The sequence below is a fragment of the Cebus imitator genome, unplaced genomic scaffold (assembly GCF_001604975.1).
Source record: "Cebus imitator isolate Cc_AM_T3 unplaced genomic scaffold, Cebus_imitator-1.0 Scaffold704, whole genome shotgun sequence".
In the NCBI taxonomy this organism is placed as follows: domain Eukaryota; kingdom Metazoa; phylum Chordata; class Mammalia; order Primates; family Cebidae; genus Cebus; species Cebus imitator.
The window spans coordinates 363534-376807 of record NW_016108019.1 but is presented as its reverse complement, the minus strand read 5'-3'; the positions used below and the strand labels follow the sequence as shown (position 1 = coordinate 376807).

General features: G+C 38.9%; 1 protein-coding gene across 8 annotated transcripts in view; it reads right to left on the bottom strand.

The window, feature by feature from the left end:
- MARCHF8 (membrane associated ring-CH-type finger 8) overlaps positions 1–13274 on the bottom strand; it is a 118924-nt gene that overhangs the window by 39299 nt on the left and 66351 nt on the right. Inside the window, exon 1 of one of the 8 annotated variants that reach the window (XM_037735014.1) lies at positions 4580–6685. The exons of the other annotated variants lie outside the window; for them this stretch is intronic. Within the exon in view, the coding sequence (XP_037590942.1) occupies positions 4580–4609 (30 nt within the window). The 5' untranslated portion in view covers positions 4610–6685. Of the gene's footprint in view, positions 1–4579; positions 6686–13274 lie in introns of those variants that run through there. 8 annotated transcript variants of the gene reach the window in all.

Genomic DNA, 13274 nt, shown 5'->3' with positions numbered 1-13274 from the left:
GGGTGGATCAGGAGGTCAGGAGATCAAGACCACCCTGGCCAACATGGTGAAACCCCGTCTCTACTAAAATATAAAAAAATTAGCGAGGCATGGTGACTCGTGGCTGAAGTCCCAGCTACTCAGGAGGCTGAGGCAGGGGAATCGCCTGAACCCTGGAGATGGAGGTTTCAGTGAGCCGAGATCGCACCACTGCACTCCAGTCAGGTGACAGAGCAAGACTCTGTCTAAAAAAAAAAACAAAACAGGTAACATTTATACTTCATTGTGAAAGGCTGAATGCTTACTACCTAAAATTACAAGAGCAATTATGTTTGCTTTCACCATTTCTTTTTAAATTTTTAATTGTGGTAAAATACAAATAATATAAATATACCATCATATAAAATATACATAATTATGAAATTCACCATCTTAACCATTTTAAGTGTACAGTTCAGTATTAGGTATATTCACATTGTTGCACAATCTACAGAACTTTTTCATCTTGCCAAAACTGAAATTCTACTACTCATTAAACAACTCCCTATGTCTTCCTACCCCCAAAACATTTAAAAAAATTTTTTACTTTGTTTCTATGATTCTGACTATCCTAGATATTTTATATAAGTGGAATCATAACAGTATGTCTTTTTGTGATTAGCTCATTTCACTTAGCATAATGTCCTCAAGGTCATCCGTGCTGTAGCATATGTCAGAATCCTTTTCTTTTTTTTTAAAGGAGTCTCGCTCTGTTACCCAGGCTGGAGTGTAGTGGTGTCATCTCAGCTCACTGCAACCTCTGCCTTCCAAGTTCAAGCAATTCTCTTGACTCAGCCTCCCAAGTAGCTGGGATTACAGACATGCACTATCACATCTGGCTAATCATTGTTTTTTTTAGTAGAAACAGGGTTTCACCATGTTGGCCAGGCTGGTCTCAAACTCCTGACCTCAGGCAATCCTCCCACCTTGGCCTCCCATAGTACTAGGATAACAAGTGTGAGCCACCAAGCCCGGCCAGAATCCTTTTCAAGAAAATAAACTATATACAATAAATGTACCATATTTTATTTATCCATTCATGCTTTGATGGACACTTGAATTGCTTCCACCATTTGGCACTGTAAATAATGTTGTTATGAACACAGGTATACAAATATGTCTTTGAGATCTGGCTTTCAATTCTTTTGGATATATACCCAGAAGTGGAATTGCTGGGTCATACAGTAATAATTATCTTTTATTTTTTGAGGAACTGCCATACTGTTTTCCATTGAGGTTGCACTATTTTATCTTCCTATTAGCAGTGCACAATCAGGGTTCCAGTTTGTTCAGATCCTCATCAACATGTTTTAAATATATACATAACAGCCATCCTGATGGTTGTAAAGTGCTATCTCACTGTGGTTTTGATTTGCATTTCCCTAATGATCAGTGATGTTGACCATCTTTTCATATGCCTGCCAGCCATTTGTATATCTTCTTTGGATAAGTGTCTATTCCAATATTTTAGAATCAGATTATCTGTTGCTGTTGAGATATAGGAGTTCTTTATATATTCTGGATATTATCCCTTTATTAGATATATGATTTGTAAATATTGTGAGTAAGAAAAGCCACTTCCTGGGAGGCCCAGGAGTCTTGGGATATTTTAGGGACCTCAAGAAATAAGGAATTCTTATAAGTAAAACAGGTGAAATCTGATACAGAGTTCTTGGCTTGGCTTCCTAGCCTTAAGATCACTAATAACAAGAGGCTTTAAAAAAAAAAAAATCCAATCTGAAATTCCTGAAGAAAATTTGCAGCACACTAAACTTAACAGCTTTAAGGAACTTTTAACACTCTTGCTGTGCCCAGCTGAGCATTACCTTTAACCAGTGATTCTGGGGAAAGAAGACTAAACATCTCTTACATGCCTAACTTGAAGAGTACGGTAGGGAGAAGATGGAATGACAGAGAGTAGAATAGTCTTTCAAATTTTTAAACGAATTCTAACATCGGGAGGTTGGAAACTACAATTATTCAGCTTACAGATGCTTTCAGCTTGTGCACAGAGAGAAGGCCATGTGAGGACACAGAGAGAAGGCAGCTGTCTGCAGGCCAGGATGAGAGGCCTCACCAGAAACTGCAAATTGCCAGACCCTGATCTTGGACTTTCCTACCTCCAGCACTTTGAGAACATGAATTCTATTATTTAAGCCATGCAGTCTGTGGCATTTTCTTATGACAGCCCAACCAGACTAATATAGTTAGTAAAATGGATTCAGGAAAATTATGACATAATCTACATGTATCTCAAATATAAAAGGCCAAGTCATCTTAAGGAACAACAAAAATGGCATAAAGTACCATTTTACAAGAAGTTCAATTTGAAATAAAATTTAGTCCATATTTTAGTCACTACAATCTTAACTTAGGAAAAAGACAATTACATCACAGAAGTTAAAAGGGGAAAATCTACATCTTATAAAACTGTATTTCATCAAACTAAGGTAATTTAAGTAATGCTAAAAATGCATCAATATTTGTCTTCAGTATAATACAGTCCAAATTTATAGTCATGTGATTATGTTTCCGCTGCTGCTTTCTTCTTTAAATCTCATTGTGACAACAATGAAGTAACAAGCAACTAGAAAATATATGAGACAACCAAGCACAAGACCATTAACAGCCACGCATTTGTCTGAGGCCATTCATCTAGAGTCTCTGGATTTCAGCTTTCTCCTCTATAAAGTGGACTGTGTGGAAGGAGGAGGGAAATAAAGTTAACGAAGATGACCCCTTTGGTTCCTCTGAGAGTCAAATGTCTATGAGGAATATAGTGCCCTGCTTAGCACTGCTCAGCACCATACACTGCAGCTGAAAATTCACTCCCAAAGTTATGAATAAATGGTTTTACAGTTCCCCAAGCCTTTCTGATACAGATTGACAAATTAAATGTTTTTTAAAAGTTACATACAACATATGATTAGAATCATAATCTTTTAGTAATGTACCGAAGAATACAATCTTTTTCAAATGCTTTCTCCATTAAGTATTTTTCATTTTCTGAGTATGAAATAAGGGTCTGCTGAAAACAAAGGTCTTCATATTCATTGTTGACTTTTTAAAAAAATCTTAGTTACACATCAGTAAAATGAACAAATAAATTTCTGCCATTTTAAAATAATGTATCCAATAAATACACAAAAATCTTGAAATAATCTAGGTCAATACAAGTCAGAATTCATTTGATGTAAAAGTTATTATACAAATTATAACACTGTAGCTACTTCCTACAGTGCTATATGAGCAAGTAACCTTTCTAGAAGGGCAGTTAATGGTTTTTAGTGCAGAATGGACTTATTCAGGAACAGATTTATTGACCACCTACCTTGAGCCAGGTACAGGTCCAGCCCCTGGGAATGATGAGTGAACAAAACAAAGATCCCTGCTATTTAGGAGCTTAAAAAACAGTGTAGAAAGAGATTGTCCATTTTCTTTGGTTATCTCAGAGCTCAGAGTTTATGTGTTCAGAGGATGTTTGTTAAAGTTTTAAAACTATAAATGATATATTTACTGATGAAACAGTATATTCAATTTGGCCTGGATTCCTTAATACTCTGGGGTTTTTTTTTTCATCATTACTATTTTCAGGTCCCCACAGCTCAAGAACATCTCATAGCATCAGCAAAGTTAACAGGGACGGCATCCACACAAAATCCGACAGAGGGAGCAGCCCTGTCGAATGAAATTACGTGTCTGGCTTACACACACACGTGGGAAACAGTATCGACAAACAGAACAAAGATGCATTTTTCCATCCTATGAGAAACTAAAAGATCTTCCCAGAACGAATGCTCCAGTAGAAAGAATTGGAATGGCTGAAAACAATCCTTCCTCTAGAAAATAGCAAGAGAGCCTGCAGCTGTGTTCATTCAAATTATGAACTCAGTTGTCTTTCTCAGGATTTTTCAAAGCCCTAACTCTATAATTCAGGTGGACAACATTATATCAATAAAAAGATTTTTTCATATCAAGAATAAGATGATACATTTTAAAATGCTATAATTTATATATTTAAATGCTTACTGGCTTCAGAATACTTTTCACAATTTCAAGAAACAGTTTTATTAGAAACAAAGTACATCTTGAAGATGAAATTAAATGGCTGGGCACGGTGGCTTACGCGCCTGTAATCCCAGGACTTTGGGAGGTCGAGGTGGGCAGATCATGAGGTCACGAGATTGAGACCATCCTGGCCAACACGGTGAAATCCCGTCTCTACTAAAAATACAAAAATTAGCTGGGTGTGGTGGCACATGCCTGTATCCCAGCTACTCGAGAGGCTGAGGCAGAAGAATCCCTTGAACCAGGGAGTCACAGGTTGCAGTGAGCCGAGATCGCACCACTGCATTCCAGCCTGGCAACACAGCAAGACTCCATTCCAAAAAATAAAATGAAAATGAAATTAAAATTAAATTGCTAAGTTTTTCTGTGTGGGAATCTCAAGAGTGAGGCATCCTTGTGTAACAACTCCATTCTACACATCTGTTCCGTAAAGCTTAATAGCATCCCAGCATCAGTGAGAAACCAGGCACAGCTGACAGGGCACGTCTCCTACCTGAAGCTTCATTTTCCAACAAGAATGCATTGGTGTGTGCTCAGTGCCGTGCTTCCCCACAGCACAGTCCTCTGTGCTTGTTGCTGGGGGACGGGCGCTGCCTGCACAGCAGCTGCCACCCTACAGCTGCCAGCAGTGGCACATGGCTGGCTGTCGCAGCTGGACTTTTGAGGGCTCACTGAAGCCCTCAGCATATCACTCCTACCATCAAACAGGACTAACTACTTCCTCCAGCTGATCTTCAAAGAATGAAGAAGTAAATGAATAATTCATGACAAGTGCATTCCAGCAACCAATTTCCCCTCCGCCTCTAGTCTCCCCAAGCAATCTGCAATGTAAAGATTCTCAGCCTTACTTGGTGGCATGCAAGGAATGAAAGTTCAGTTTCCAGTCAGTGACAGTAAATGTTACCAGATCCGTTTGCTTTTCCAGTATGCTAACTTGTCACCCAGACTTACTTGAAACATTTTTTGTTAATGAAGAAAAGGTAAATGATTAACCATAGATGTCTGACAGAACAAAACAAAATTTTTTTTTCTCCATAAAACCCACCCTACATATGAGTTCTGGATGCAGAAAAAGCAGCAAAATGCTTGCCCTACAATCAGCAGGTCAGTATTTACAGTTAGCAAAAGATTTTCTTTGGTTCCTGCAGACCAAAGAAAATCATCACAGGGTGGGGGAGGGAAGCCCTGTGTATCAATGCCAGGAAACAAACTGCTTCAAGGGGGGATTTTCCTGGTTTCAGGCTATAAATAAATCTTTATCTCATTGGTATTCTTCTAGGAAGCACATGAATATTCATTTTCACCAATGTGTCCAATGCTTACATATTTCCAAATGAGTCATATCTAAAAAAGTAAATTTTCTGCAACTTAAAATCAGCATTCCAAGACAAACTTGAACCAGAGAAGTGAAGGCCCATAATGGTACCATCTCAGCTGCACCTGTAGACAGTCGAATCACCTGTAATGTTCTCCATCTTTTTCCCATACCCATCTATTTTTCTCACTGCTGCAATGTTTTTCTTCTGCACTCACTGTAAACATCTCAAGCTTTTGCTGTCAGTAAGGTAATTTTTCAGCCATGAGTATCCTTTTCCTTGCTGCTTCTAATTTATTTGTTGTTCTGCAACAAATAAGTTCCTTAACTGTTTCTTGGCCCTGTATTTTCCCTTTTCACCTCATTCTGTTATTTTATCACTTCTGAACTTGTGTTTTATAAACTTCTAGTTCCTATTAAACTATTCCACAGTACTTGGGAATTCTCTTCCTTTTTTGAAAGGAAATCATTATTTCTTCCAGGACAGACTCTGCATCCTTCTTCCACACGCACTGAGCCTTTCTCTGTCCGTCCTGCCATGTGTACAGAGGCCTCGCCATGTCTCCTCATTGCCTTCTACTTCACAAGGACATTCAATCTGGCTTCTCTGTGTGTGATGTTGTGTTGTCTAGGAGAACCCTTTCTCTTCCAGCTATTGGGGGCTTGTGTCACATTCACGCAGCTTTCTGCAGGCATGCTGGGGAGAGGGCAGTTCATGGAATGTCATAAACAGACAAAGGAACCAGTCTCTACTGAAAGCCCTAACTCTGCTCTCTTCTCCCAGGGATATCCTTTTCCTCAACACTCTGTAATCCTCTCAATGTCTTATGAGAGTGCATGTCCACCAGAAAGTGTCTAGGCCAAGTTGTACTCTTCCTTTTTTGGAAGTCACATTCCTTTTTCTCTAAATCCTGAGCACCCACTCCCCTACCCCATTCCATGAAGGAGGAGATAAGAGGGCCTATCACCTGAGGTGAGCCTCACACTGTGAGCAATGTGTCCCTTCTTCCACTTTCTGTTCTCTAAAGAGACTTATTTCCTTGATATTCTGTTCTGCCCTGCATTGTTAACTCCCAGTTTCCTGATGAAGATAATCAGCTCGAAGGCTGATCACTATTCTTGTCTTCTCTACTTCCTTCCCAGCTTAGACACAGATCATAAAATAGTGATCTCCAGTATGTTTCACGTGGCTAATTATTTTTGTAGAGACAGGGTCTTGCTATGTTGCCCAGGCTGGTCTCAAACTCCTGGCCTCAAGGGATCTTCCTGCCTTGGCCTCCCAAAGTGCTAGGATTATAGGTGTGAGCCACTGTGCCTGGCTCAAACTGATTATTAAGAATCAAGTGTGGGATGGGCGCAGTGGCTCACGCCTGTAATCCCAGCACTTTGGGAGGCCAGGCAGAGTGAATCACCTGAGGCCAGGACTTCGAGACCAGTCTGGCCAACACAGCAAAACCGCATCTCTACTAAAAATACAAAAAATTAGCTGGGAGAGATGGCACACGCCTGTAATTCCAGCTACTCAGGAAGCAGAGGTTGCAGTGAGCTGAGATGACGCCACTGCACTCCAGCCTGGGTAACAGGGTGATGCTCCGTCTCAAAAAGAAGAAAAGAAAAGAAAGGACAAGTAAAGAAAAGTAAGGAAAAGAAAAGAAAAGATCAAGTGTGGCCAAGAGTGCTCAAAAAATCAAAAATCCTCAGAATTAATAGAGACATAAAGATCATCTAGTCCAACTCAATCCAGAGCCTCAATCTACAAAATGGCACCCCCAGCTGTTTCCCTTAACACTCCCAGAGAGCTCTCTAGCCACCTGCCAAGGCAGCTAACACTATTCACTCTGCTAAAATATATATATATATATATATATATATATATATAAAATACATATATAAATTTATATTATATATATGTGTGTGTGTGTGTATATATATATATATATATATATATATTTCCTTATCAGGCTCATCCTTTGGCCTGCAGTATTTATGGGAACACTGGATTATAAAAGCAAATTAAAAGGACAGACGGTTTCGCACAATGGTGGCAACAGTGGTGAGGAGAACAGCATGAACAAGTCAAAACATGGACACCAAATTTCCCTGGAGTATCAGTTAGTTGACAGTAGAGTTGTGAATCCATTAGCACTTAACCAAGTTACTATAATTTGTTCTTACGGACTACACACATGAACAATTCCACCGATGTTTTGGGGCCTCCTTCCATTCCACATCCCGAATAGCAATATGAATATAATGTAAAAGGAGAACCTCTTCTATAAGAAGGGCTGATAACAGTTTCGATATTTGTCTCCACCAAATCTCATGTTGAAACCTAATTCCCAGTGTTGGAGGTGGGGGCCAGTGGGAAGTGATTAGATCATGGGGCCCGATCTCTCACGAATCATTTTTAGCACGTTACCCTTGGTGCTGTCCTAATGACAGAGTGATTTCTCAGGAAATCTGGTCATTTAAGAATGTGTGGCACCTCCCCCCACCTCTTGCTCCTGCTGTCACCATGTGAGATAACATTTTCCCTCTGCCTTCTGTAAGCAGCCCAAGGCCTCACCAGAAACTGAACAGATTCTGGTGTCAAGCTTCCTAAACAGCCTACAGTACCATGAAGTTCTGTAAAAGAATGAAACCTCTTCTTTACAAATTACTTAGTCTCAGGTATTTCTTTACAGCAACAGGAGTTATAACATAAGGGCTAATAACTGATATAACTAAAACTTTACAAAGAAAGACTCTGGAATATAGTGCCCTTTACATTTTCTTCTATAACTTCATGAAAGTCTATATTCTCCATGTCCTCCTTAGCAGACTGATGTTTGGGTGCACAAATCTTAAGTATATAACATGGGCAAGGATTTGCAATGTTTTTCCATGACAAATGTCAAACAAGCATAAGGGACTGCTAGGCAATATTAATTATAAGTGATAAACTAATCCCCCAATTTTAAGATGATCATGATCTTAGTCAATCAATGTTTCTTGAAAATTTTAAATTGAAACTTTTTTGTGTTATCAGCTTTTTGTGTCTACTGCCTCTCAATCACTGTCATCTTTTCTTACATTCTAAGCATCTCTACTCTGGGTTTAAAATTCCCACTGAAAGAATCAGTCTGGAAGATCTTAAAATCTACACAAGTGCTGATAAAGGTACTTCTCCCAGAGACTAGCTTTCCTGGCAGCTAATACAAAAGATGATGAGTGCACAACATATCCCAGATGTCTCATAAGAATTCTGGTTGCTCTTGGTTATCTAAGGTAAGAGGCCTGATGACGATGGAGGGGCAGGCTTTCATCAGAATTATCAATGAGGGCAAGGTGATGGTTATCAGGCAAGTCCTTCCAACCTCCAGAAAAACTCTGCATTAAAGCTGGACTGCTCCCAAAGTATCTGCGATTCTATGATCACAGTGCCACATTAACACAGAAAAGAGAGCTCTGATGACCCAGAATGCAGTTTGCAGCTTGAGGACATATATGCATTCTCCCACTGCTGACATTACAACCAAGACCTCAGAACTCTTATGACGATAGCAATGGTACGTCCTTGAGGCAGCAGGAAAGATAGTAGGAAAGTATCAACAACCTACCTGCCTGCAGTTCACCCATTCATAGATTTTCCCTGCCTAGGCCACTGCTCTGAAGACTCTGACCTGAAGAACTTTCGCTTTCCATGATCTTCAAAACCTGCCTCCTCAAACACTGCCCAATACTCTAGATGAGACATCCAGTTTGTTCTGACCTTTACTATACATATGTTTAGTCCTTCCAGGATATCGGGACTTCCTCAACTCCTAACAGATTGCCCAAGGGAGCATCCTATGGAATGGAAACCCATCAAACCTTTCCACATTATCTCTGCAATGCCAATCCTGCTCAGCTCAGCAGCAAACTGTAACCCTTGGACACTGGTATGGCTCTAGAGCCCTCTTGTAACTTAAGTGCCACATTCAAGAACATTCCCAAGGCTACCAGTATCATACTATTGCTCTAGGCCAGAATGGCTCTAATAAAGCATGTGTCACTCACTAATTAAAATGACTTAGCTTTTAAACCACTGTACTTGTCAGAGGACCTAGTAACACCTTCATCACACTTCTTTTGTCAGTGTTACAAAAGAAGTAACAAGGATCCCATCACCGTAAAAACTCTAAAAGATATGCTGGAAGGGAGTCTGCACACACAAAAGAACTTCTGACATACTTGACCAACTGCTTTATTTGCTTTTAAAATGAAAATATAGTATGTGAGTAAAAATTTAAAGTGTCATTTATAAACGACTGATTATATCTTCATTCAAGCATGGATAGCATGTGGGTGTCATCCCTTTGTTGATGAGTAAGGTATCATCCAACAATAAGGAGTTCCTAACTCTATTACATGACAGAAACAGGTAAACAACTAACAGATATGACTGTGGTAAAATTAAATAAACACCGCATCAGAGATAATAAGAATGCTAGTTTCTCGTATTCTCCCACTACCACCCATCCATCCACAATGAGAACAGAAAGGAAGGAGACATAAGGGAAGGTTTGGGAAGTTAGTAAGTGGAACTACTGCAATAATCTAGATCAAGGTCAGCAAACTTTTTTCGTAAAGGGCCAGACAGTAAATATTCTCTATTACACCTACTCAATTCTGCCATTGTCAGACAAAAGTAGCACAAGGAAATGAACATGACTCTATGAACATGACTCTATTCCAGTAAAACTGTATGAACACTGAAATTTTGATTTCATATCATTTTCATGTATCATAATTTAATCTTTTGACTTTTTTCCAACCATTTAAAAATGTAAAAACAATTTTTGGCTGGCAAGACATACAAAAACAGCAGTGGCTGGATTTGGACCATGGGCTATGATTTGCCAACCCCTGACCTACACAGCTGCCTGAAATAGGGCAGTAGCACCAGAGCAGAGAGGAAGTATGAAAAAAGAAAATGTTTCAGGGTTGGAATTGGTAAAACTTATTGATGATGAGGTGTTAATAGCAAACACGGCAAAGGGAGCGCCCTAGTTTCTAGCCCAGGTGACTCAAAGGGAATGTCATGAACAATAACAGCAGTAGCTCTCCTTCACCTGAAGAGGACAACTGCACCTGGATTGTCTCATCACCACTGCCCAGGTGATGAGAACTGTGTAAACTCAGCGGAAGTGAGCCAAGGTTCAAATCCCACCTTCATCAATTACCACATACCCAACCTTTTTGATTCTCAGCATCCAAATCAATCCACAAAATGATCATGACCACAACAGTAACGCCTACTTCAAAGGGTTGCTGTGAGAATTCAATTTAGTGAGTTAACCTATGGAAAGTCCTTGGGATAGCTCACAGTAAAATATAAGTGTTAGCCATTATTCAAAATAAAAAAATTTTAATCCATAAATATAAGTTATAGAGGCAATTTATAAATACCTTACGTGGGCCTACTTAAATACAGTAAAAAACAGTATTCATAGTAGTAAACATTCTTAAACATTTAAGCAATCTGTGAATACTGGACACAGCATACAGCATTATTTAAGCTAAATAATATCAAATTAAGTTCCTTTAATACTAGGGGGAAAAAATCAATGCTGAAGTAATGTTGGCCAGGATAAAAAGCACAAAAGTATGTGTGGTTCAGAGCAGAGCAAAGTTGGTCTTGAGAGTTAGAACGGGACAAGGTTCTAAAATCGGTGACAATAAGTACAATTGTGGTCTGGGCTAGTCACCAGATTTCTGGGGGACTCCATCAGGCAGTTTTGTTATGTTCTAAGCACTTATCTATTCTACAAATTCCATTCCACCACACATGAGGTGGTGTGAAGCAAATACCAACGTGAGATTAACACCTGCTGCAATTACTGTACTTCTAAAAACAAATCACTCTGACAGCAAGAATGTAATCACATTTTTAATTAGGAGATGGAAAATATAAAATATTTTAAATTGGAATATTTCATATGACTTGATAAAAAGAAGCATTAACTACTTTGTTGAATGATATGTATTTCAACTGAAAGAAATCACAAAATATACTTAACCTTGTTCTTTATCTGTAATATCTTGAAAAGTTGCTGTTCTAAGGTATATAGTTTTCTACTTCATTACCCGTTCTGGCAACTAAACCTGTGAACAGCTAAAAAAAAATCAGCTTATTTTTAATTATGTTACATTGTTTAGAAAACTATTTTCATCATTTGAAACCCACTCTGCTTTGCTTTTAAGGGTCTTTCCCCCAAAAGTTCTTCACTGAAGAACAACGGATAGGGAATGAAAGAGGTGAAGTCACTTTTATCAATCTATCTATGATACCTCTGAATCCAGAATGTGCCCAAATACCTTCATTTTGAAGCCTCCTGAATAAGACAGGAAAAGATAAACTGCCTAGGTAGGTATACCATGATTTGATTAATCAGTAAAAAGATTACCCAAAACCAATAATTCCAAGTATCACTTTGTTTGATGTCTTGATTTTTATTCCCTAGGACAACACAGGAAGTGTTAGATAACTCACCCACTGGCCTTTAAATTGTTTCATATCATTTACTGTTTATTATTGTCTACCACAACTCTTTGTTCATCTCACATTTGGCAAGCATATTCTTTTATTTCCTAAAACGTGATGTGAAAAGCTTTAAATCTACAGAAAAGCTAAAAGAATAGTACAATGAATACTTGTGTGTCCTTCACCTAGATGCATCAACTGTTATAAAGTTTGCCCCATTTGCTTTTTCCTTCTCTGATACACATATTCTGATGCACAAAATTAACTGTAATTCTGTCATTATCATCTAATATATAGACAATATTCAACTTTCCCAGCTGTCCAAACACACCTTATAGTTGCTATGTTTTCTGACAGGTTCCATCAAGGTATCCATATTACACCAGTTGTCTCTTTAGTTTTTTTTAAATCTAAAATAGTCCTCCCACATTTTTCTGTTTTTATTTATGTTTTATTTTTTCTAAACCCCACCCCAGCCACATCTTTCTGTTTTTAATGATAAACAACTTCTAAAGTCAGGGATTCAAAGTTCAAATTTTCCCCAAGAAATTTTTAGTATTACCTTGAATTTAACAAAATAATTTTTTCAGTTATTATCAAAGTTTTCTTAGTAAAAGAAGCAAGCCTTGTGACTGAGTTACATTTGGGATGACAACTCTCAGTGGATTTTTGTGGGAGGCCACTGAGGCCAGAAGTACGCTCACTGAGTGACTATCTCCCAAAAAGCAACCATTTCATCTCCACCACTTTCCAGAAAATAGGCAGTCTCCTCTAAGTTCAGTAAGAACCTGAGGTCACACTGCTAATAGATGAAAAGATCTTTGCTCTCAGGAAACAGGCAACTACACACCTTGTAACAATCCTAGGGTGTATTACAAATCAGTTGAGCACATCTTTCACAATTAGCGAGTATGACTCTGCTTAGAAGTTCTAATTACATACACAACAAGTAATACATAAGCACTATACCTTAATCAGCCTAAGTCCTAACTCAAAACCAAAGCCCTGAGGCAAAAGATGCTATTAAGATGTCCTTGTGACCAGGCATGGTGGCTCATGCCTGTAATCCCAGCACTTTGGGAGGCCAAGGTGGGCAGATCACAGGTCAGGAGATCAAGACCATCCTAACATGGTGAAACCCCATCTCAACTAAAAATACAAAAAAATTAGCTGGGCATGGTGGCATATGCCTGCAGTCCCAGCTACTCGGAGGCTGAGGCAGGAGAATCCCTTGAACTCGGAGGCAGAGGCTGCACTGAGTCAAGATCGTGCCACTTGCTCCAGTCTGAGCAACAGGGCAAGACTCCATCTCAAAAAAAAAAAAAAAATGTCCTGTAACTCTACCACTGTTCATGTATTACCTGAACA